At 36.8% G+C, this 25,876-nt stretch overlaps 1 protein-coding gene across 5 annotated transcripts in view; it reads left to right on the top strand.

The window, feature by feature from the left end:
- The window catches only part of pde4ba (phosphodiesterase 4B, cAMP-specific a), a 204,887-nt gene that overhangs the window by 139,141 nt on the left and 39,870 nt on the right, over positions 1-25,876 (top strand). For all 5 annotated transcript variants that reach the window (XM_055214348.2, XM_055214349.2, XM_055214350.2 and 2 more), the window contains 4 exons: positions 11,594-11,788; positions 12,707-12,743; positions 12,839-12,909; positions 16,340-16,389. In XM_055214348.2, the coding sequence (XP_055070323.2) occupies positions 11,594-11,788; positions 12,707-12,743; positions 12,839-12,909; positions 16,340-16,389 (353 nt within the window). The remainder of the gene's footprint in view (positions 1-11,593; positions 11,789-12,706; positions 12,744-12,838; positions 12,910-16,339; positions 16,390-25,876) is intronic.

Here is a 25,876-nt window from a genome sequence, read left to right as displayed (position 1 = left end):
GAGAGAGAGAGAGAGAGAGACGCCCCATTCAGACAGCCAGCGACTAGCAGTAGGAGAGCGACGCAATCTCATTCATTTCAATGGAAACCGGGCCACTGCCGGCGGAACGAGCGAAAGTGACCATTGCCGACCATATGGGTGTGTCCAGCGACGCGAGAAAGTTAAGAAAAGTTTAACTTTATGCAAATGTTGAGAATTTCGGGAGCGACTTCCAATGAGAATTCACGTCATCCGTCTCTCGTCAGTTACTGGGGTGGATGGTACTCATTTGTTTATGACAACCAGATTTAAACAACGCCTCATTGAAAGAGACAGGTGACACACTGCGATAACATCGCTGGCTTTCTGTAAGCGGCGAGAGAGAAAGAGAGAGAGAGAAAGTATATTTATCTATATGAGCGATGCAATGAGTTGGGGAATTTCTCCTGCTATTAGTCTATTAAAGTTGGTTCAGACAGACAAGCGTGTACATACAAGCCGAATTCCTTCCAAACAACAACACGGACATCTTGAAATGTTTCCTAGACTAGACTGGCGTAATTCAAGCAGTTGTTTGGTCCAAAGTGTGTCATGGAAAAAGTAGTATGCATGCTGGATATTTCTGTCTTGTAGACTGCTATTAAAGCTCTTCAACACTGAATATTCTCATCTGACCTTTCCTTATTCGACAAGTTTTATGCCAGACCATACCCCAGTTTACTCAGTGTGTTGCATTTTTTGCTTTTAAAACATGCAATTATAATGCAAACATATTTGCATCATTGTTAAGTAATTTGCTCCATTTTTAACAGTGAGGGCTATTTTGTAATGCTGCTAATCAGTTTCATTACCAAAGAGAGGAACTGAGAACGGTTTTGAAGAGACTTACTTTACTTCATTTCCCAGAACTCGTTTACGTCAACGATTGTGAGAAATCTGGTCTGATATAATGTGTCTTTGTCTAAAGCGGACCATCGCTTGCAGGTGAATCTGGTAAGAATGAGATCTGTTGGCACTGCCCTACGTCTTCTAACGTGTACACAACAGTAACACTTTCCGACAATGACTCGAGTCTAGTCTCAAGATCATTAGAGTTTTACTGGGTACTTCCTAAGAAGTGAGGAAAAGAAAAGGCATTCCATTGTTCTTAAACCTGTGTGGACACGGACATTCTGTCCAGTGAATTTATTACAAATCCAGACAAGCAAAAAAAAAACAAGCACAAACTGACCACTGATAATGTGGTCAGCTCTAATGTCAACCACTATTCAGCTCAAAATTACTGACAGTAACCTTTTACATTATACTGTACCATTATGTATTTTGCCTAATCAAAAAAGAAATGGCAAAGAAAAGAGTTCAGCCAAGCTATAGTAGGCTATTGAGAAATGCATTAACTTTCACTTTACATGATAGTTCACCCAAAAATAAACATCATATTTAACTTCATATTAAACCCATATAATTTTTTCATTCATAGCTAATAAGTAGGTTAAATGGGTTGTTCACCCAACATTTTTTAAAGGTCTTAAAGGCACAATATGTAATTTTTGCTTCTAGAGATCGCTAAACAACAAAAGCACTATAGTTTGATACCGTTATGAAAGAGTGTGGAATGTGAGTCGTAGTTTTTAACTTAATTGTCAATAGGAATCAATCTTACAGGACTTACAAATCATGCTTATTGATAACGTAATCAAATAAAGTTTTATAATCATTACATCGTAATGTAACTGTGCGTTCACACCAGACGCGAAAGAGGCGGCAAAAACACGCTATTCGCGCGTAGTTAGGATGTTTGAACATTTTGAGTTTACTCGCTTCATTACTCGCTAAAATTGTATTCATTCAAGACATTCAAACAGAAATTCGCGTCATGTGACTTCTGCGACTCAGCTCGCTTCCTCTAATAATGTCACTACTAGAGCAAGCTCCTGATTGGTTAACCTCTCGTCGCGCACTAGCTCGGGGGCGGAAAGACGTCCGTTTTTTAACGCTGCTAACAATATCTATATTGCCTACTGTCTACAAACAATAATAATATTAACATTACTATACATCGTTTAAAAGGTCTACAGGTTTAGCATCAGTGTATGGTCTCTGTTTTGAGATATAGATGCTCTAGCATCATAAATATAGTATTTTGTTACAGAAGTCCAGATGACAACGTGCAAAATATAAACGGGACTCCTTACCTTGGCTTTGTGTTGGTATAACGATCGCGAATCGAAACCAGTCTGTTTCAGATGTGTGAATAACCCATAAAAACTCTCCAATGAAATACATCCAATGACCATTTTTGTCCACAAATGCGTATAATCCGTGAAATATAGATATATTGTCCATTGTTACCATCAGATTTAACATGCACGTCTTGTAATAGATTATAATATACAATCTGTATAAACTATTTACATCGTAACACTTGTATATGAGATTACACTCGCATTCAAAACCAGCGGTCAAACTTTGTTTCTAAAAGTAGGCGGGAGTATAATACATAATATCCAAACAGCGCTGTCAAATATCATGACGTCATCTGACTCGCTCGTTCCTCCAATGACTTATTGATAGACAGAATGTGTAGCCAATTAGATAACAAGTCCAACAATCTTTGTGTGATGTTTTATTTCCTGGTTTGGAAACGGCATTTTATACGCTTACATAAGGATAAATAATAATAAGAACAAACGTGTATGCATGTAAACAAAAGACTTTTATTTTGGGGCTGACTGGCACTTAGAAAAGGCACTAGTCTTTTTTGGGCCTTTTGACTTCAAACGTGAAATATAACTTCTTTAGACTTGTGGCTTTGGCGTCACTGCATTTCTAGGTTTCATACACATATTTATCTTTAAGATTTTTAGTATTAAAAAAGATGTTATGCAAAAAAAATTAATACAATGTACTTCTCTAACTTTTTTAATTTGTATCTTAAAATAATTTTGATTCTATCTAATGATACTACAGTTATACATATACTCTTTAGTAAAAACAGCCCTTTTAGTGAAAGTAGGTCTTTTCATGGTTTGGGCCAGAGTGGGGGTGCTTTTCAAGAGGTTAACATGGCGCGATATCCACCAAAGTACACACATAGGGTTTTAATGCACACTGAAAAAAATGACTCATTGAATTTAATCAATTTTTTTAAGGTAAGTCGTTGCAATCAATTTATTTAAGCTACATTTAAACAAAAGTTTTATATTTTATTTTACTTTACTAATCTTTTTTGTTTAAATGTAGCTTAAATAAATTGATTGCAACCACTTACCTTAAATTTTTTTATTAAATTTTTTTCAGTGCAGCAAAAACAGAAACTGAGGATTATCTGGACATGAGACTATTGACAAGCAACCTTATGAACAGGGTCGCATCTCTGGTTAACTATTTGCTCGCCATTGACGAGATATCTCGTCAATTAAGAGAAAACGCTTACCTGCCAATGACAAGTTTTTATGGCAATCCATATTTCCGCTATTATCCACTAAAATATATAACACTCTGCTAGTGTTTCTTGATATTTAATGCAAAAAAAGAACATATTGTGCCTTTAACAGTAGCCCATATGACTTTTTTCTTCACTTTTAAAAGTAAAGATGCTCACAGCGATGACATAGAAGAACTTTTTTTGGTTCCACAAAGAGCCATTTCTTTCATACATTTTTATAATCTGAAGAACCTTTTTAACCTTAAAGAAACTTTTTTGTTAAAGGTGCTTTAAAGAACCATTTTGGCAAAAAAACATTCTTCAATGGCATCGTGAAGCACCTTAATTTTTAAGAACGTTATTTTTCCCTTTAGCTTTCAAATCTTTCTGTATATTTAATAAATTATTTAATACAGCACACCTAGTCACACCAAGTTTGTTTAAATCAGTAATTCTCAAAGTGTGGTCCGCGGACCACTAGTGGTCCGCCAAACCCCACCAGTGGTCCGCCAAAAGATGACCTAAACTAGGCAAGTGTTTATACAATCGTCACTTATTTAAATAGATTTTTAATGCACTTGCAAAACTGTGATATCAGTTCTTGCCTTTCTGTTTTAATAACGTAAAAATGGATCGGTGTAGGGCTGCAGCTATCGATTCTTTTTGTAATCGATTAATCTAGCACTGAATCGATCGATTAATCGAGTAATCGGATAATTTTTTGTGTGTGTTTTTAAACAACCAAAATAAATAATGCATAACGAAAATGACTTGGCTGTAAAATGTTCAAGCATTTGGCTTTTATTTCTAAAAAAAACAGAGGTATTTGGCTCCAAGAAATAAGCCTATTTATTTCAATTTTTTACCCATTTAGAGTTTATAAGTGCCAGTGCCACCAATTAAACACTTTAATTTATTAATATGCACAACAGGTTTCATGCTGTAATCTAGCCCTGACATCAAAGTAAATATCTGGTATATGTACATTTCTACACCTGCAGCATTTACCATTAGGCTTTTAACATATAATATATCATTTCTGGGGTGAGCCTATTTGCTATGGTAACAACCTGTGTGTATGCGCGCATGTGCACTTGTGTTTGTGCGTGTGCAAGCGTGACTGACAGCCCAGTCAGACGTTCAGTTGCTTCATTGCATTTTGGTACTGCAAAAATACATACATTACTTTTCAATAGAACGCTGCATTTGGTTTGCATCACTTGCATTGCGGTGCATTTTAGGTTAAGAATCCGTTCGAAAAATCACAACATCACGTCCCGCTGTATACAGTGAATGCATGCTGAAATTATTGTTGCGTGGCTACATAAGTTTAAGCATATGTGATGCATTGCGCGATCGGTCTGACTCGCGTGAGAGAGAATAACTTCCTTATGCTAAACTCCAATAAAACAGAGATTATTATTATTGAACAAAATATGTCAGATTACAAGTTGCCCATATATGATTGCACTGTGGTGCCGTTTTTTGGTACACACACCTGTAGTGCATGCGTGTGTGTCAAGGGGTTCTTTTTTAATCTATACTGTCCTGCAATTGAACGTGAATACGTTTACTCCTTAAAAACATCAAAGCTAAACATCATATCTAGTCAAACCGCATAACGACATCGCTACAAATACAGTATGGGATTAAAATCAGCGGAAGCTACGTTACCTTGTTTCATCGACGCTTGGTGAAACAACAGTGGATGTTTTCACTTCAGATGCTGAATGTAATGATCCCAAACTTTAGACAGTCTCTCTCTGCCGTTTATGGACATATTCGCTCCGCCATCGCGCCAACTAAATTCAAAATGAACCACGCGCTATGATGTGCTTCCTGAACATTGAACAACGGTCCGTGTGAATCAGATCTTGGCGCGTGTAGTGCGCGTCATAGGAATTTAACGAGGCTTCGAGGCAGAATTTTTGCCTCGAGGAATTTTTTGAATCGAGTAAATCGAGTAACTCGATGAATCGTTTCAGCCCTAGATCGGTGGCTAAACCAAAGAGGAGTCAAAAGAAAAGATCAAGCGTCAACTGAAAGCAGCTAAAATCCACATATCTATTAGTTTTGTAATGTACTAGTTTTTGTTTCATGTGTAAAATCCCTGCAATTTCAGTGATTTTGGACATTAAGGGGAACATTTTTTCAGCATTTTATTGTTACAATAGTTACAACCATAGACTTCATATACCCACCACCTCAGTTTTAAACTAAGGGCTCTTTGGAATGACATTAAGTGTGACATGTGAAGTGTGAATTTCTGAACATAGCATTGCATTTGTCTTTTAAAAAAATAGTTTTTGACTTGAAACAGTTGCGTATTAAACTTAAATGTAGCTTATGCTTCATATTTTGTTGTTTTTTGGGGGCGTGTTAGAGTGGGATTCTGTTAGGTGGTCCTCAGAAAAAATTTGGAAGATAAAGTGGTCCTTGGGCTGAAAAAGTTTGAGAAACACTGGTTTAAATGCAAAATATGTCCAGTGAGGTACTTACTATAACTCACCAAATGTATCAATTGGTTTTGGATGACCTGAAAGACTATTATCAGTTTTTGCATAATCTCTGTGTTTTTACTGTCATGGGAATCAGGCAAACTGGTTTCAGCTGAGGTCAGAGATATCGTTTCCTGCTAGCTATTTTTTTGTTTTTGACTTCTCCAGGGAGCTAAAATGACCCAAAGCGTGTTCTGTTAGGAAGGTTATATTAGATCTAATACAATAACATTTAAAGTTTCTTACAAACAATCCCCACAGGGATTTGCATGATATTGCGAAATGTGTGGGGCTGTGCTATGAGTAAGCTTTCTGGATTTAGCAATGAAACAAGCTGACATGTTATCAAATTACAAGCCACTCAAAACCCTACACAACTGCCATTCAAGCTGTTTCAGGGTATTAGTGCAAGGGTTCATTTTACAAATGCACTCTGTTGTTTGTTGCGCTGGCTGTATTGCAGTCCAGCATAGATGAGTCCTGTTCAAAACTATTGCCTTGACGGGTCAGGGACCTCCACAATATTAGGCAGGTGATCGAGGTATGTTGGAGGTGGCGTTAGCGGCTTTTGCATCTGAGCTCCTCAATTCTTATTCCATGTAATTGTTAAGTAAAATGTAATATATTGAGTTGCTTGTAAAGTACAAATTACCCAAAATAATACATGGGTGATTCTCACGAAAACTTAGTTTTAAAAATGTCAAGCATGAAAATGTAAAAATTGCTTAAATTTACTTTTTTTCCCACCAGACATTGAAAAACAAAGTCTGGAGTAAATGGGAACATTAATTTAAAAACTTTTACTTATCATTTAACACTTTTTGTAACATAATTAAAAAAATTAGTCCTAAAAAATCTCATTACCGCAACAGTCAGAAAACATCAACACTGAAATATTTTCAAAATGACATGACAAACCTAAAAGAACATAATTTGGAGATTCTGCACATGCATTTAAAATCAAAGTATTATGCTTCTATTAATTAAATTAACATTTAATAAGCATCTGTTGCGGTAATGATAATCAAAATGTCGTGTAAGCATTCTGACAAGACAATATTTCAAATTAACTGTAAAAAAATGATCTTACCTGGTAGCCATCTTGAAGTAACTGGTCCATGTGCTTGGTCACTCAAAATCAAACTTTATTAAAATTCTGTATGTGTGCTTAAACTGTTCTCAAAAAGTGTTGCGGAGGATGAGAACATCAGGTATGGACACATCATTTTCCTAATTTTCTTCATTATTATTATACATGAATATTCAGTAAATATTTTTTCTGTCATCTAAAGTAGTCTAGCAAAACATCCATTTATTTTTTTTCTTAATATTTTTGTGTTAATTTGATTAAATTACAACATAACGCATGTTCAAACACAGCCGGACACATTGCGGTAATGAGAATTTCAGCAGAAAATGAGATAAAATTTCCAATTATAAATTCTTATGTTGAAATCACACATTGTGCAAGGTAGAACACAGTATTGTGTTAATTCTGATGCTTTTTAATGTTACTATATTACACATTTTAAAGCTAAAATTATTAGTGCCGTGGTGTTTCAATGGTTTCGTGAGAATCACCCACATACTGTAAGTATATCAGGGCTCAACATAAAGGACTGCCTGGTGGCCTGGGGCAAGCGTGAGAGACGTTCGGGCCAGTAAAAAGTATTGTCACTTGCCCGATCGGGCCAGTGCTTCACCCTTAGTCACGAAAATATATTTTTATCAATGTATATTTTTTAACATGTTGGAAGCAGACATTTACTAGTAAAACATGACGAAAGAAATTATGCAATATTTTGCAGTTTGCTGTCAGTTTACAGGTAAAGCAGAAAAGTTGGGAGCCTTTTTTCTTTGAAACATGTCTGTTGTATATGTATACAATTATATTTGACTTTGGAATTATTATATTTAAATATGTGACACTGTATAAAACATTATTTGCGTTGAGCCCATACACAATTACTCTTGCTTGTTGCCACAAGTGTAAAGTAAGTGGAATGACATGGTCACTTTTTTGTGGTGTATTGACCTATTAACCTGGTTTATGCTTATGTTTCTTTTAACAATTACTTTGTTTTATTAAATTAATATACTTGATCTATCATTGTGTTATTTAGATTTATCTGTTAACAATCGCATAATGTGTAAGTGTATGTGTGACATGCGGAAAATTGCGGGTCTTGTTTATTGATGCAGACCCATAACATTTTACACAATAATGCGCCTGGCCTCAACAATTTAAGACCAGACTGATTATTGTCAGTGATATCGTGATATCACAATGATGGTTGCTGTGGAAGGCAGTACAACAGGAAAGAGCAAAACAATTGAAGGATGTTGACCTGGTGTTAGGTGGTGTTATCAGTCGCTGGGCCTCCAACGTATGGCATGTGTGCATTTTAAAACGTTTCTATTATACATTATGGAGGTACAGTATATTATATTTATTGCCCTTAACTCCATGCATTATGAATTTATCAAATCAGTCTGTTTGTGTGTGCGTGCACAGGAGTGAGTGCATGCTAAAGCTTTTTTTTTTATATTAGTATTTACTATGCGGTTGTTATTGTGTCTTTATGATATATTCCTTGAATATGTAGCAGGTTCATCTTTAAACCTCCTAAGACCTGGTGTGTCCACATACTGTAGGTGGACATCACTTTTTTTGTTTGCACCATAATAATTAATTCTGTTTAACTGGAACCTGTTGTACACAAACGTGGACAATTACACTGCTTCATGTTAAAAAAAATTAATTGGTTATTTTATTTATTGGTTCTTCCTAACACAAAAATAGCTGCAAGAAATCTGAAATAATGACTAACCAAAGCTCAGGTTTTAGGAGGTTAAAGAGGCCATAGAATCCAGAAACTCTTGTTATTAGCGACACCGGTGGATGTTAAGTGAATTGCAACTTGGTGCTCACTTAAAGGGATAGTTCACCCAAAAATTAAAATTCTGTCATCATTTACTAATCCTTATGTTGTTTTAAACCGGTATGAGTTTCTTTTTTCTTTTTGATGAACACAAAAGAAGATATTTTGAGAAATGATGGTAAACACACAGCATACAGCGTCCATTGACTTCCATAGTAGGAATAAAAAATATGATGGAATTTAATGGGTACCGTCAACTGTGTGCTTACCATCATTTATCAAAATATTTTCTTTAGCATTTATCACAATACTTCCAAAATATTTTTTTCCTACTATGGAAGTCAATGGACACTGTGTGCTGTGTGTTTGCCATCGTTTCTCAAAATATCTTCTTTTGTGTTCACCAGAAAAAAAGAAATTCATACAGGTTTAAAACAACATGAGGATGAGTAAATGATGACAGTATTTTCATTTTAAAGTGAACTATCCCTTTAATGACGCAAGCAAACCTCGGCCAAAACAGTAACTGAATGTGATTCACATTCGCTGACATCATGGCAACAGATGAGGATAATTAAAATCAAACCATGGCTCTTGGAATCATGCGTAAGCGTCACATCCTTTGGATTTTCCAGAAAAGTGTATGAGCGGCTTTCATAGGTTGTATAGGCTTTCTGTTTCATCTAAGTCAGGGAAGGTTTTATTTTCATTACAACCTGTTCTGACTTTTGCGATAAAAAGGTTTATACATATACAGGAATATACATGTTAATTGTTACATACAGTAATAGCTCCTCTAATGTAAGTTAGAAAGTTTTTGTACTGCTTCAATGAGCCTACTGTATTGCCAAGTATAAACTGTACATACATTGTGATTTGATACATTTTTAAAGTGTGATTTTGAAGCTTTTATTTTGAAATATTAAGTGAGAAATATGCAAAACTCTACAATATTTTGTCAGCTGTAAATCACTTTTTTTATTAATTTTTTTTATTTAAGTAAATTAAATAAATAATTCAGTATCGATCGTGATCAGTCATGAATAGTCATGGGAATTCATTGGTCAATAGATTTGGAACCCTGAATTCCTTAATTATTTTATAGCACAAGACTTTTTAATGTGGAAAGGGTACATTAAACTACAACAGCAGCAAAGCAAGGAACAAGGAAGTTTTTGAATGCTTCTCTTGTTACTTGATTTACTTTAGTCCTTTTTGTTTTACTTTGAGTCTTTATTAGGAAAAGCCCAACAGTCAAAAGGTTTCATACCCTCTGACGCTCTGGGCATAAAGTGCATCACTACTTCCTCTATGAGATCACAAACACATCTGAACAGAACACAAGCTTCTTTAGACTGTGTTTATTTGAGTTGTGTGAAATGCGTTTCCCCTGCTACTGTTCTGTTTGATGTGGGCTGAGGCCATCTCTACTTTGTTTCCTGAGGGTTCGGAAAGATGAGATGGGCTTCCGTCCTGATTGCAGGGAATCTCTGAGACTTTCCAGAAATCCATTTGGTCCCAGGGGATAAACTGTTCCTTAAAATATTCATTAAGCTATATTTACCGATGGCCAAGGCAGAACAGTATTGTTGTATTGATACAACTAAATTAGCAGTCGGAATATTAAGAGAGTAGTACTGGGGTATTCAGTTAAAGAAGGTCAGTCTTCCTTCCTTCCTAGCGAAGGTTCGGACAATACTTTTTATAAATAAATATTTAATCAATTGAGTAAATATTAAATAATCGTCGCATTGCCATTGTTTCACCTCATCGCAATGATTTCAGATCACCGCAATGATTGCACATCTCTTTGAAAAACACAAGGGGGAGCTGCAGCGCCTGTATAAACGAGATAGTATCAGATTGCACTCCTTAACTGAAAGGGTTTCCACGGGTCCTTAAAAACCTTGAAAGTTTGTGAATCTGGGGGAAAAAATTCAAGGCCCTGGGAAGTTTTTGAAAATATACATATATATATATGCAGGTCATTGAAAGTGCTTGAATGCAAGTTTTCTGGAAAAAAATCCATATTATTCCCTGTGTAGTGTAGGATAATATCATAAAATTCTAGACTTTCAAGCACGTGTGCTAAACTGCTCCCTTTATTGTATGGCGTAATAGCACTTATGGGAGTACTTCGACTCGGCGCAGTAACACCCTCCCTTTCCCATTATGAGAGGGAGAAGGGGAGCGGACTTTTCAGGGGAGTCGAAGTACTCCCAAAAGTGCTATTACGCCATAAAATCTAGTTCCTCTTTTAAATCCGCTTAGAAAAGCGATATGTTTTATTTTGTACCACCAAACTTGCTCGTATAACTACTCGTCTTAAATAGGAAAAACGTTGACGTGTTTGGTCACTTCTAACTTTATCTCTAAATGGTACCATTGAATGAATGGGGCTAAGCTAAATGCTATTGAAGCGTCGCAGCGCGCTCCAGCGCTTACGTGCACGCACACAGATGATAGAGGGATGTATCAACAATTCTTAGTTAAGGTAATAACATATTTTAATATTGAAAATGAGTACACTATTCCTTTAAAGGTAACACAGTGTAACCTTGCTCTCACTTAAAATGTGTCCCCACATTAAGTCCTTGAATTTGAGGGTATTGGACCTGGAAAGTCCTTGAAAGGTCCTTGAATTTGAAGTTAACTAAGGTGTGGGAACCCTGTTTTCTGTTACCCAGACATTGTCTGAGATTGGGTCCATCTGCAATTCCTGACAATGTGCCCTTTAAATGAATGTTTTCATGTGTCATTTTCATAATTGTCATGTATTGCTTGCTTTTGTTTTTGTACCACTGTAGTTTTGATGTGGAAAATGGGCCATCGGTTAGCTGTAGTCCTTTGGACCCCCAGGCCTCCCCGGGTTCTGGTCTGGTTCTGCACCCAAACTTTCCCGGCCACAACCAGCGACGAGAGTCCTTCCTTTACCGGTCGGACAGTGACTATGACCTCTCACCAAAGTCTATGTCTCGAAATTCTTCTGTCGCCTCAGAACTGTAAGTATCACTTAACTCTTTCACCGCCAGCATTTTAAAAAAAAGTTGCCAGCCAGTGCCAGCGTTTTTCATGATTTTCACCAAAGTTTAATGCCTTCCAGAAAATGTTCTTCTTCAGATATATAAACATACAATATACCAAATTAAAGAACAGACCCTCTGCTTTCAAAAAAAAAAAAAAAAACGTTTCATCCTACCTTGAGTAGTTCTTTTGTAATCAGCTTTTGAATATGGGTAGGTTTCTGCAAAAACACCACATTTTGAGCAAAAAGCAGAGATAATTCCATGTCTGTGACGGACTTTTCATAGAGATCCCAGTCAGAGGGATCTTTAAAACAGACACGGACATGCAGCCACTTGCCATAGGGCAATACTTCCGGGTTTAAAAAGTTGCGGAAGTATCCACCTGGTGGATAATAGCGGTATTGCGGAAAGACGGAAAATCTCGTCATTGGCGGGGAAGCGTTTTCTCTTAATTGACGAGATATCTCGTCAATGGCGGGGAAAGAGTTAATCGCTATCTTGTCTTGGTTAACTTTAAATGTAAACTTTGTCCATAAGCTGTTTTTATGTGCCTAAAAGGGTTGTGGTCCACTTTGGGTAAATGAGCTTGTCAGTTAGCTAGCCATCTAAATTCCTGCATGTCCAGGCTGAGAGACAATCTAGACCAGCAAAGACTAGCTTTCCATGCTAAGAGAGCTAGACTATTTGGAACCATCTAAGACCAGCAAATCATCCTGGGCTACTTTATGATGTAATGTAGACAGCAGATTCATGTCTGTCACTTTATTACAAAAAAATTCATTCAAATTTAAGAGAGAGTCCACATTTCCAAAAGACTACATAAGCAAAGGTGTCCAAAAGTGTTTGACTGCACTCCTAATGTCATTTATTTGTTGTTTTTTGTTTTGTTTGTAGGCATGGGGACGACCTGATAGTCACACCTTTTGCTCAGGTAAACATGGCCTAAAAACTTCACATCAGTATCATGTTGCTTTAGAGATTCAGTTTCACATAAACATACCTGGTATTATTTTTCTTTCCTTCTAGGTTCTCGCAAGCCTTCGAAGTGTGAGAAACAATTTTACTGTCTTGACCAATGTTCAGTGCTCATCTAACAAGTGAGTATTGTTGATCTAGAAGTAAACTAAATATATGTTATCTTGGAGAAATTAAAGGAAATTGTGAGCTTGACACAGTTGAAGTGACTCTTCTCTCAGTTTATAAAAGTAAACCCAGTATTGTCCTTATGCATTGCAGCAAAATAAACAGTAACATCCACTGTTAAACATTATACATCTTAACATGAGCCTTGTCTGACAGAATTGTTTACTAATCTGAATGAATTGTTCATCCAAACATGAAAATTTGTTCATCATTTACTCACCCTTGTGATGTTACAAACAATTATTACTTACTCTGCTGAATGAATACTGTACTTTCTTATGTGGAGTTAAAAATTGTATATGCTTCTAAAATATTGTAAGTCTTCCTCTAAAATAATGAAAGTATATAATGATGCATTATAGCATCCTACTGTAAAAGTAGTTCATCCAAATATGGATTTTTTCCAAAACCATACGATAGGTTTCTGTCTGATTTTATTTATTTTTATTACATGGCTCATTGGAATGCTTGATTCTGATTGGCCTGTCGAGACATTGCAGGTTTGTTATTCCCAGATAATAACTGCTCAAACTATAAAATGCTGCAAATCATTTTGACAGGTACAGTTTAATATTACACAAAAGTTAAATATAAATGTCTTTTAATAACACATATGACATTATATTTACAAATGATTAAAACAAATAGCATGTTTGTGACAATTGAACGTCTTATCTTAAAACCAAATCTAAACTCTCGGAAGGTTTGCATTCTTTAAAAATGAGCAAATAAAATATTTCACATCAATATTACAGGTCCCTTACCTTACTTATGAGGTAAACAGCAGTGTAATAACCGGGATAATGTATAGGTAACCGGTTGTTATTGCAAAATAAGCCCCTGAAGTGCGATGCAAGTCCCTCCAATTCGTGTCGGGTCCTAATCACACTGCCAGGGCTTATTTAGGGCTGCCTAAACATTATTCCTTACAGTACTTAACCGTTATGTATGGGATAGTCTGTTTTTTATCTTTTCAACAAATTGGTTAATTCAGTTCGAACGTGATCGAACATTTTTTTTTACTAATCCATTTTTGAGTCGGTGTGGTTCTCGAGGTAACAGCACAGGTGTTTATTCGTGAATAATGACTTTAAATCCCTTAAGTGGCGCTGTCCTGTGAGCGGGACACCTGAGTTTACTTCAATATTTTGCTTGTAAATTTTTATCTATCAGGACAAACTATGTATCATCAGAAAAGTCTAATCCTCTAGAATAGACATTAGTGTTTTATAAAATAAATTATGTAGGGAGAGTAATGATTCATTTATAGACATTTATATTCTGCTAAAAGTCACTGTCCCACCAGCAGGACGCCTATGTTACGTGTTTTGCATGTGAATTCTTATTCAATCACGACAAACTATATATCGTTTGGAAGCTCTAATGCTGCGTTCAGACCAGCCGCGGTAGAGGCGTCAAGCGTGAGTGATTTCAATGTTAAGTCAATGTAAAGACGTGTTGACACGCGTCTGGAGGTCTCGTGGCGCGAATGGTGCGTTTAGTGTGGCGCGGTAGACGCGATTCCGCCTCATTCGTGCGCCTAGTTGATGTAATAGTAAACCAGGCGCGCAAGTTGAAAAATTGTAACTTTGGTTAACGTAGCACGTTTTTCCGCCAATCAAGTGCTTGCTCTTGTAGTGACGTGATTACAGAAAGCGAGGTGAGTCGCAGAAGCCCCTCCCATGACGTGAATTTCCGCGTGAATGTCTCGATGACTAGAGTTTCATGCGCGGCATGAAGCAAGTAAACTCAAAATGTTTTAGCGGCAAACTAGATGCGATTTTGACACCTCAAACGCGGCTGGTGTGAACCCAGGGTAATGCTGCATTCAGACCAGCCGCCGTAGAGGTGTCAAGCGTGAGTGATTTCACTGTTAAGTCAATGTGAACTTACGTGAACTCTCGCGGCGCGAATGAGGCGTTTAGGGTGGCGCGGTAGATGCGATTTCGCCTCATTCGTGCGTAAGCGTTGCCGCGGGAAACACGCGAGTTGAAAATGTTTTACTTTTGCAAAAAATCGCGCCGCGTTAACCAATCAGAAGCTTGCTCTAGTAGTGACGTGATTACAGAAAGTCGCAGAAGTCCCTCCCGTGACGCAAATTTCCGTGTGAATGTCTCGATAACTAGAATTTCACCCGCGTCTTTCACGCATGAATAAAGCGAGTAAACTCAAAATGTTCAAGCGGCAAACTAGACGTGGTAGACGCGAATTTGACGCCTCATACCCTAAACCTAAAGATCTTGACAAACAGTATATCATTGGAAAGCTCTACGAGTGTAGCTTTCATATTGCATCACCATTTTGGGAAAATTATGATGCAGTGAGAGTCAGTTTCTAAAATGTCACGGGTCCACAGGTAGGCCAAATATGTTTTCACATATTTATAATCCTAAACCCCTGCTCTAATCCTAAAAAATCATGGCAAACTATAAATCACCGGAAAGCTCTCAGAATGTAGTTTTTAGATTTTAAGGTCATCTAATGAAAGAAATAATGTATTGACAGTTTTTTATTATGACCCCCCTCCCATAGGAATGCATATTAATTATTATTTATTCATAGCACTATAGCCTATTATAAATCTTCAAAAATGTTGAAAAACTGTGTATCATTGGAAAGCTCTAAGAATGTAGTTTTTATATTTCAAAACCTTTTTGTATTAATAATAATGTTTCCCATGCAAAACTTATTATGTAAACTAATGAACTGTTTCTTGAATAGCTTTATTGACAATCCACTGTTTATTCCTAAGACCATCCACAAGATGGCAGTCTTTCCAACCATTTGTTTTATTCACTTCACCACTCACCGACAATTCCACTTACCATTCCACCAGTTTTTAAGGTTTTAAAAATCTTTGCCAAAAACTCTCTCCCCTCGGCAGATTTCCAAAGTCCCTGAATTCCATTTTTCCACCTGAGCGATGAGGGAAATGGAGAAAAGATGTTTGTTCGTGGAAGAATTACTTCCCCCTATCCAAATAACCATAGATCTGCGTCAAGGCCGTTAAACATCACTGTTAGGGGGTTTTGTTAAGCAATTTTTTTAAGCCCAGTTCAGATGAACTTCAGGGGGAAAGCAAACACACCCTGTTATATCATCATCATAATACGTCTGTATAAAGGGTGTGTCGAATTCATGAAAAGTTAGGGAGAAATATATTGCAAAATGCACGGGCATAAATTAATCATGTTGAAATATTCCTTGTGCTTTGACATTGATCCTGTTTACGGTTTTGGATGACACTAAAAAAGGTTTCTCATACGTACGCACAGAATTGTTTCTCATAGCTGGGGTTTTCAGCTGTTGTGTAAATCTTTTTGATTATCACAGAAATTTGTATTGAATTCTGTGTTAGTAATCATTGATTATTACTCCTTGTAGGAGATCCCCTGTATCCAACCAGCCCCCCATCACCAGAGTGTGCCTACCTGGTAAGTCCTGTATAAACGCATTTTGGATAAAAAAAAAACGATTGTGCCAAATACAGTAAATGTTAGCATGTAACTAACATAACAGACATTATAGGTATTTGTCTAAGTAGGCAGATTCTCATGCTTTGGCACCTTTCGGGTTTTTGTGTTGTGTCTGTATATTTTTCACAATGGGGAGATTTCATGCTACGTGACTGCCCACGCGCTTGCTTTCTCATCATTCATCTCTGCTGCAGTTTCTGTTGATTGGCCCAGCAGTGTTGAAATGTTTAGTGCACACAGACACAAACATGCAAGCACAGTGCCCGTATTTGAGGCTGTTTTGTCTAGTTGGGCAGAATGTGTTAGGCTATAGGAAGTGGACATGGCAGATACTTGCGTCTCTCTCACACACATGCACACCTGCGAAACACAACAACACAGCGGTTGTACTTCTGCCGAAGGTCAGCGCTTTGTATCACGGTTGGGAAAATTCCTTAAACTTCATTCTTTGGCCTTGCGGACGGTTCGCCATGCGATATGAGAGAACACGCCAGACAGAAGTGTAATCTATGCTAACTAAACTGAACAAGGCCATTCACTGGAGTCTCTATTATACAGCCCAGACTGTTTTCTTAGAAATGTCAGACAAAAACCTTGGCTGTACCTGGTGAGGTCATTTCTGATGGATAATAAGATGGAGAGATGGTTCTCATTTAGTTGAGAAAGATAAATAAAAGGAAGAGTCTATAAACTTTTTTGTCTAAAATCTATTTGTATAAGCAAACAATAAAGTGCATAAATATAGACATACACAAAGAAATTGCATTTCTTTCTTAGTATTTTTGTCTTGCTTTTGAGTACAAATTCTTAAATCAAGATGCTTTTTTTAAGGGAAAGAATCAAAGATATTTAGTCTTTTTTTTCTAAAAAATATATCATAATTAGGTGAGTTTATGCTTAAAGCAAGAAAAAAATATATGAAAAAATCTGAAATCCAAAAATAAGTATATAAAATAAGTATAAATATTTTTTTCCAAATGTGACCTGAGAAAAGGCTGCATGTACAAAAGATAATTGTTTGGCAAATACTTTGTTTTGGTACTCTCATGGTTCGAATCCCACCGGTGACCAGAACCATTGCTTTGTTTACATGCATCCAAATAATCAGTTTGTAATCGGATTGATGACTCAATCGGACTGAAAAGCCTTAATGTAAACACCTTAACTCTTTCCCCGCCAGCATTTAAAAAAAAGTTTCCAGCCAGCGGCAGCATTTTTCAGGATTTTCACAAATATTTAATGCCTTTCATAAAATGTTCTTATTTAAATATATAAACATACAATATATGAAATGAACTGCCCCTTTGCTTAAAAAAAAACAAAAAACGTTTTATCCTACCTTCATTAGTTCTCTTTTCATCACCTATCAAATATAGGTAGGTTTCTTCAAAAACACCAAATTTTGAGCAAAATAGCTGAGATGTTTGCATTTTTGTGAAGGACTTTTGATAGAGATCACATTCAGAGCGATGATCAAAACATACACGGATACTGCAGTTTGCCGTAGGGCGATACTTCCGGGTTTGGTAAGTTGCGAAAAAAGCGCTACCTGGTGGATAATAGCGGTATTATGGATTATCGTCATTGGCAGGGAAGCGTTTTCTCTTAATTGATGAGATAAATTATTTTGCTAGCGGGGATAGAGTTAATGGATCTGACTGAAGTCGATTTAACAAAATTGTATTGTTCATCATTGGAAAAGTACATTGAATCATACACTCTAAAATGCTGGGTTGTTTTCAACTCAGTGTTGGGTTAAAATGGTATGAGTCCAGGCCGTTGGGTTGTAATTTTTAACTATGCTTACTTGTTTCAACCCAAAATGCTGGGTTATTATAACCCAATGTTGGGTCAAATTTAAACATTTTCTGGGTTAATTTAACCCAACAGCTGGGCTCGTCCCTTTTTGACCCAATCCTGAGTTGAAAATAACCCAGCATATTTACTACAGTAGTAAATGGATCTAAAAAATATCTTGTGCACATGCACAGTGCATGGAATTGTGCTTATGTTCACGTCTTATAATTACCTCTTATTTACTCGTTGCAAAAACATGCAACAGCAAGTTATTAACAACATGCATTATTATGGGAATAGGGTCATGCACTGTACATTCTGCATGCATAACATTACATAAAGCAATAAAATAGCGTTGTGCCATCCGGAATTGTTTTCCCATTGCCCATATCTGATAACATTCTTTAAAAACAACTTTCTTTAGTCCAAGTTGGCTTTGTATTCTGATCCAGAGATGAAGCGCAAACACAACGAGAGACGTCGCGAGCAGTGTTGCCAAGTCTTTGGCCAGTTGGACCAAAATCAGTCAGATTTACAAATAATTGCTCCATGCAAACAAATAAAAAGTGTAGAAAATGGTACTTGTGTAAGCTATGGGAAAAAAAATTACAGTACTGCGCAAAAGTTTTAGGCCACCACCACCAGACCTGTTGTTTTAGAAGTTTTAATGTCCGTCCATATTTATTTTTCAATCTATTTTATTAAGATACAAACAGAAAATACGTATGTACAAAAAAAATAAAAAATAGTAATTTTCAGGACTAAATGTCTTCTTTAGGCATCATCTGTGTTTAGTGTGACCTCTCTAGGCACCAAACACATCTTGATCAGAATGAAGTAAAAAGACAAATTACTTTAAAATTAGAAATTAGGATTTACTTTTTTAAGGTTTAAGAGATCCTGCAGTTTCCTGCTATTGCCCTAAACACTTGAAACATCAGTTTACATTTTTATACAGTTTTTAATACCATATACACATTTCCTGTATTTTGTGGATGTATTCTATTAAAGTGACTGAGAAACAATTATATATGATCACTATAACATTGCAAAAACAACAAATCTAATTCTGGCATGGTGGCCTAAGACTTTTGCACAGTACTGTATATATAAAAATAAGAAAAGTGGCTATAGACTGACTTTAGACAGCTAGTTTGGCCTGCAGAGTTTGATCTATTGGCTTTATTTAGGATGCTACATTCACAGCAAAATCAATGTAGCTTTAGGGAGGATGGAAAAATCAAACAGAGTAAAAGAGTGGCAAGCTGCGTTCCAAATTTAATGTCGGTTTAGGAAAAGGCATAAAGGGGATGGGAGCTCCACAATGAGTAGATCAAATACTTAAGACAGATCATACTGCATTATTGGTGGCCTTGCAGGAAAAGACCTGGGGCTAAGTGGCATTATACTGAAACGGAGAGCATGAGAATGAAGTCAGTATGAGTTCCTGTCAGGTGCAGTGGGTTGTAATTGACGTCAGTCAGCCTGCATGTGGCTTTGTTGACTTCCTCTTAAACCAGGTGGACTCAGATTTACTTCCTGAATAACTTCAGGCTTGATGAGTCTTCGCGTGTCTGATGCATGCTATCATGCTCGCAGTTGAGTGCAACATCACACTTACTCAACTTTTAGTAAGCGATTAGTATTGTTGGAAATGCATGATAGTCATGCACTGGTTTAGATAATAAATGCTGTGTGAGTGTCTGAAAAGTGTTGCTATAGTGTACTTTGCATGGTGTTTCTGTAGCTAAAATGGTTAAGCACGGGACTAATAACCCAAAGGTCATTGGTTTGTTACCCAAAGAGCACACAAACTGATAAAAATGTACTGTAAGTCAATTTGATCCGAAACTTAGATCCGAAAACCCGAGGTCCGACCCGAGACCTGATCGGGTTCGGGTCTAAAAGTTTCACATGTGCCTCGGACACGGGTAGAGTAAAATAATAGCGGCATCGGGTCTCGGGTAATTTAAAATGAATGTGTTTTTGCTGAACAAACCCGAGAAGACCCAAACTTTTTCGTGTGTGTGCATCAATGTCCTTTCAAACCTCTCATCTTTTTGCCAAGAGCGCTTGCGACATTGTGTGTCTGGCGGTATGTTAATTTTCGTTGAGACAGACATGTCAGTCAATTTTAAATGTACATTTTAGCGGTTACCTTGGTGTCGTCATCAGATAAATTAAACAAATGGAGCAGCTCGCCAATTTGGTTGCGAGGCCACCGTAGTTTCTTTTTTGTCTGACTGCTGCGTGTGTGTCTGCGTGTGTGCCGTTCACATTCGGGTCCAGTCGGGTTCAAATAAAATTGCCACTAGTTCGGATCAGACTCGGGTCTAATTGCTCGGGTTTTTCTCGAGTCGGGTCTTTCTTTAAAAAAATTTATTTATGCACGTCTGGTCCGGGTATAAAGTGATTTGAGTCATTTTGGGTCGGATAAAATTCTTTTTGCCCCTAGAAGACCTCTAGTCTGCACACCAAAAGTGAAAGTGATTATGCGCCTTACATTCCTCACCGTAGATTACTCGCGGGATTACTTGTTTGTTGCACCACTAACGCAACTGAAAACTTTTTTTCATTTCTGTTACCGGATGTGCCAATAAACTTTTTGTGTCAAGCTGATTGGCTTGTGAAACAATGCATCATGTGAACTTTTCACTCGTGTTAAAATTCCTAAATCAAGATGCATTTTTTTAAAAGCAAAATTAAAGTCTTGTTTTCTGAAAAATATATCAAAATTAGGTGTTAACATTTTTTTTAACTTTCACTATTTCGCCTCAATGGCGTCACCCAATTCATATCATTCATAGGGCTGGGTATCGATTCAGATGTTCCAGATCGATTCGATTTTGATTCACAAGCTATTGATTCGATTTCGATTCTCGGTTCAATTTTCGATTCCGGTTCTCAAATCGGTTTTTATACTTAATTCTCGATTCAACTCAATGAATATAGATTTAATACTAATACAATATTAATAAAAAAGAGCAGTGAACAGCAGTTTACAAGTGGGTAATTAATAAAAAGAAATTAAAAGCCACAACACTACCGTCGTTGTCCGGCTTGCGAAATCTAAAATGCTTTCATACCTCTGACTTTTTATGTGAAGGTGGCATCAACGTCGATGAAGCACCTGAAACACTATTTTAAGCACTGAAAAAATGAATGACAGGCTCACCTCTCGCTCCTTGGTAACATCGCGCAAGGCAAAAAATAGGTTGACATCTAGTCAAGAAGACTAGTAATTAGATTAACATTAATCTTATTTTCAATGTTTGCGTAAATAAATATGTAAAAAAAATTGATTCTGCCCTTTGAGAATCGATTTTGAATCGACCACGGTTCAAAAAACGATTAATCGAAAAATATATTTTTTTTTGCCCAGCCCTAATCATTCATGTCACCTGCTGCAAATTTGCAATAACTTTGCATGTAATCTACTTGTGCAAATAGTTAAGTTAGCATTTGGTGAGGTGAGCACACACCATAAAACACATTTAAAAGGTACAATTAGATTAATATTGACCATTTGACTGCACATTATTACCCAGCAAGCAATAGCCATCATTTCACTATCTACTTTAACTGAAGTAGTTCAGTAAACTACTGTAGTCCGTCTATGAATAACCCACTTCTAGCAAAAATAATCTTGAATTTGGTTACATGTTTTTGCCAAAAATACTTGCAAGATGTATGATGTAAGCAAAATTAACAGTGATTACAAGGTGTTTGGTTTCATTTATTATTTTTTATTGTATTTATTTTTGGCCTACAGATAGATGTCTATCACATTTCAATGACTGCCCAAATGTTGACTTGTTTTAGTCTGCACTTCTGAGCTGTGTTATGATGGCTATTAGACATCTTTAAATGCAAAATGACTTGCTGGGACTTGTGTTACACAGCTATTTGCATTGTAAAAAATAAAGATATTAACACTTAACAACAGGCAACATAATCATATTTAGCTTATCAGTCTTTTTAAAAAATATGGATAGATGTCTCTCTGTCTAGACTTTATAAAGCACGTGCTTGATACTAGTCTACTGTCTCCTCAAGATATTGTCACTCAAGACCATTCAATAAAAGCAAGACTAGTGATGTAACGATTCAGACAATGAGAGCGAACCACTGACTTGCTGCCTGCTCCTAAACTGCATCCTGTGTGTCATACAAACAGGGTTATTGGGCAGGATGGAGAGCGCAGATTTTTCCTGTTTTTCCCATACGGCTGGAATCCTCCGGAACTCAGAAGGTGTTTTTCAGTGTGTGAATGTTAATTTCTCGCACACACGGGTCGTGAGATGAACTTGTCTGTGGCTTAATGACCGAATGGGAAAAATAGGATGTAGACAGACAAATACCATTGTCTTCTCTTTCAACACACAATGATACACACACACGCGCCCTTATAACGTCTGTCTGTATTGATGTCACGGGATCAGGTACCTCTACTGAGCTACAGTGGAACCAAATATGCAGATACTTAAAGGGACACACCACTTTTTTTTTAAATATGCTCATTTTCCAACTCCCATAGAGTTAAACGTTTGATTTTTACCATTTTGGAATCCATTCAGCTGATCTCCGAGAATGGCGCCACCACTTTTATCCTAGCTTAGCATAATCCATTGAATCTGATTAGAGCGTTAGCATCGCGCTTAAAAATGACCAAAGAGTTTTGATAAGATTTAAAAACTTGACTCTTCTGTAGTAACATCGTGTACTAAGACCGAGAGAAAATTAAAAGTTGAGATTTTAAATGCCAATGTGGCTAAAAACTACTCTCATTCTGGCGTAATAATCAAGGACTTTGCTGCCGTAACATTGCTGCAGCAGGCGTAGTGATATCACATACTGCCCGAAAATAGTTCCCTGCCATTGAAAGTTACTAAGGGGACTATTTTCAAAAAAGTGGAGTGTCCCTTTAATTTTGCCTAAAATATATGCGTTTCATTGCATAAAAATAAAAACAAGTTGCATGTGTATGCAAATGATGCTAGACAAAACTAAAGTAGTCCATTTTCCAATAAGTTTGTTATATGAAGAGTTTCGTTGCAAAACGAGATAAATGCATTTTTTTACATTTTTGTCAAAACATGTTTATTATTATGTAATCATATTATTATTTTGTTTTATGGTGCTACTTAGCTGTATTTTTTAAGTTAGGAAGGTTTAAATCACAACAAACCAACTGCAGTTGAATTGAAATTAATTGGAATTTCTGAACAATTAACAAAACGGTGGTTATCTCGTTTTGCAACAAAACTCTTCATATGTTACAAAGACATTCTTGCATTTCTAAGTTGGTCTATATATACAGTACAGTCAAAAGAGAGTAAGATATAAGATCAAAATTTGTATAGTCCATTCGTTTGTGACCATTCCAGCACCTTTTGTCTGTTATTATGGTGTATGAGGAATTTGTTGTGGTGGCCCGAGGTGAGCAGAGTTTCCGTAACTCTTAGTCTCTTGCAATAGGAATTTTTTCATTCTTCCTGTAAGAGTCGGAAAATCACAGGTAACTTCCTGCATTTTTCGTACTAAGACGCAGGCAACTTAACAACTCCAACAGCTGATCTGAGGTCAGGATGAGAAAGGAAGGCGTTTTGGTTCTTGAGAACAGATTGTAGGGCAACATCTCAAGTATTTACAGGGAAGATTAGATCTAACGTTGGGTTTATAACGTGTGGGGAGATGTGCTTTTGAGAATCATACAATGGCAGTGTTTGTTTGACTGAAGTTTACATTATGAAATTTTATCGCATTTCATCTCTGACGTCTCTGTGCGCACGTGTGCCTTTAAAAAAAGCATCAACAATGATGGTACGTGCTAGGTTGCATCGAACCACTTTAAGCAGAAACACTAGAGGATTGTCTCTACCCTTTTTTTATATTAGAATCACTATCCCACAGACTTCGGTCTGTACTTTGGTACTTAGGTGTGTTTTTTCTCTTCTTCTTGGATCTTGGAATGGCACCGTTGTTTTTATTCTCAAGGCCTTTCTGATAAAACATTTACATTTAGAGTCTACACTGAATTTGTATCAAAGATAAAAGGTTTGGTTTGAACATTGAGGGGGTTGAAGTATCAACTGTAACATACGTTTCCATCTATAAGCATTGTGTAAATATGGGGGGGGTGCAGTTGCTACTTCTGATTATTAAAGGGTTACCTCCCACCCCCCTGGAAACTAAACCACTGATTTTTATACTTAGTATGCACACTAGGGCTGGGACGATAAATTGTGCAATCCTGCTTGCTATGCTTCTCAATGAATTCCAATGAAATGCTGCTAAATTCAAAAGCCAGAGGGCACTCTCGTGCAGAAACTCTATAGGCACCACAGAAGAAGTACTACTAGTGATGGGAAAAACAAAGCTTTTTAAAGCTTTGAATCAATTGAACCAATTACTTCGGAAATTGATTCAGTTTTTTGAAGCGCTCTAAACACCATACACACTGGCGACACCTGCTGATCAAAATAGTGTAAAAGAAGCAAGATCTGTCCAAACCGGGTGTGCCTCATAAGCCTTGAAAAGTGAAGCATCTGGCTCTTTGATCGCCCCCCAGTGGCTGGCTGCAGTACAAGTCATAAACCCCGCCCTCTCCATTGAAACGAATAGGACTCTGCTCTAAATAAAAAAATTATTTACACTTCCAATAAAAGTTTCCGAAAGATAGTAAATAGTTGTTATCACGCTGATATATGTTCAAGTGTTCTTTACTGTGGTAAGTTTCATTTTGGCGCATGCCTTGGCTCCAAACTGACGTTTTTACGTAACATGGCGGCGACCGTGGTCGGACATTTTTGGCTTCAATTTATTACAATGGTGGGAGGCGACGTCGCGTCGTCCATCTTTTTTTACAGTCTATGGTCCAAACATTTTACACTTTTTTAACAAAATAATAGCAATATTGTTCTAAAAATATGTTTTTAAGAAAAATAAATTATTTAATTTAATTAAAACATAATAAAAAGTGTATTTGGAGTTTTTAGTTTCATTTATGCCAGGCAAATCATTAAAACGATCTCCCTTTTTAATTATGCACATTTTTGTCATTAAATCTGTCTATAAACAAAAAGTCAAAAGTATGAATGTTTTATGCACTTTTATAATAAAACTGACCCGAGTTCACCTACACTGGTCATTTGTGATCAACTCCCCCCAGTGGTAAATCTTCGGATGTTCGAAACGTTTCAAAACAGTTATGATGTAAGGAAGCCTCGTTTGCTAAAATCACGTGACTTTGGCCAGTTTGAAACAAGCTTCGCACCAATGATTCGAAACAAAAGATAACCCATCACTAATTTACACCATAGACTGTAAAAAAGATGCACGGCGGGACGTTGCTTCCTTTCATTGTAATGAACTGAATGTAAAATATAGGACGATGGGCGCTGACATGTTACGCAAAAACGTCAGTTTGGAGCCAGGGCATATACAGAAGGAACATTTGTGGGGCCCGGAGGCGTAGCAGGGGTATCAAATTTCTGCACAAACGCTCGTGCGCCCAGTTCACCCACGCTCCTTGAACGTCTCATTTGACTGGCTTGCTTAAATAAGATAAGTTAAATACAACTCATTTTGTCGGTGTGATATATCACAGAAATCGAAAATTAATAGTTAATTACATCTTTAATCTTCC

This window comes from Misgurnus anguillicaudatus, chromosome 8 (genome assembly GCF_027580225.2).
Source record: "Misgurnus anguillicaudatus chromosome 8, ASM2758022v2, whole genome shotgun sequence".
NCBI classification, from domain to species: Eukaryota; Metazoa; Chordata; class Actinopteri; order Cypriniformes; family Cobitidae; genus Misgurnus; species Misgurnus anguillicaudatus.
The sequence above is the reverse complement of the archived record's forward strand: the minus strand, read 5'-3'. Positions and strand labels throughout refer to the sequence as shown.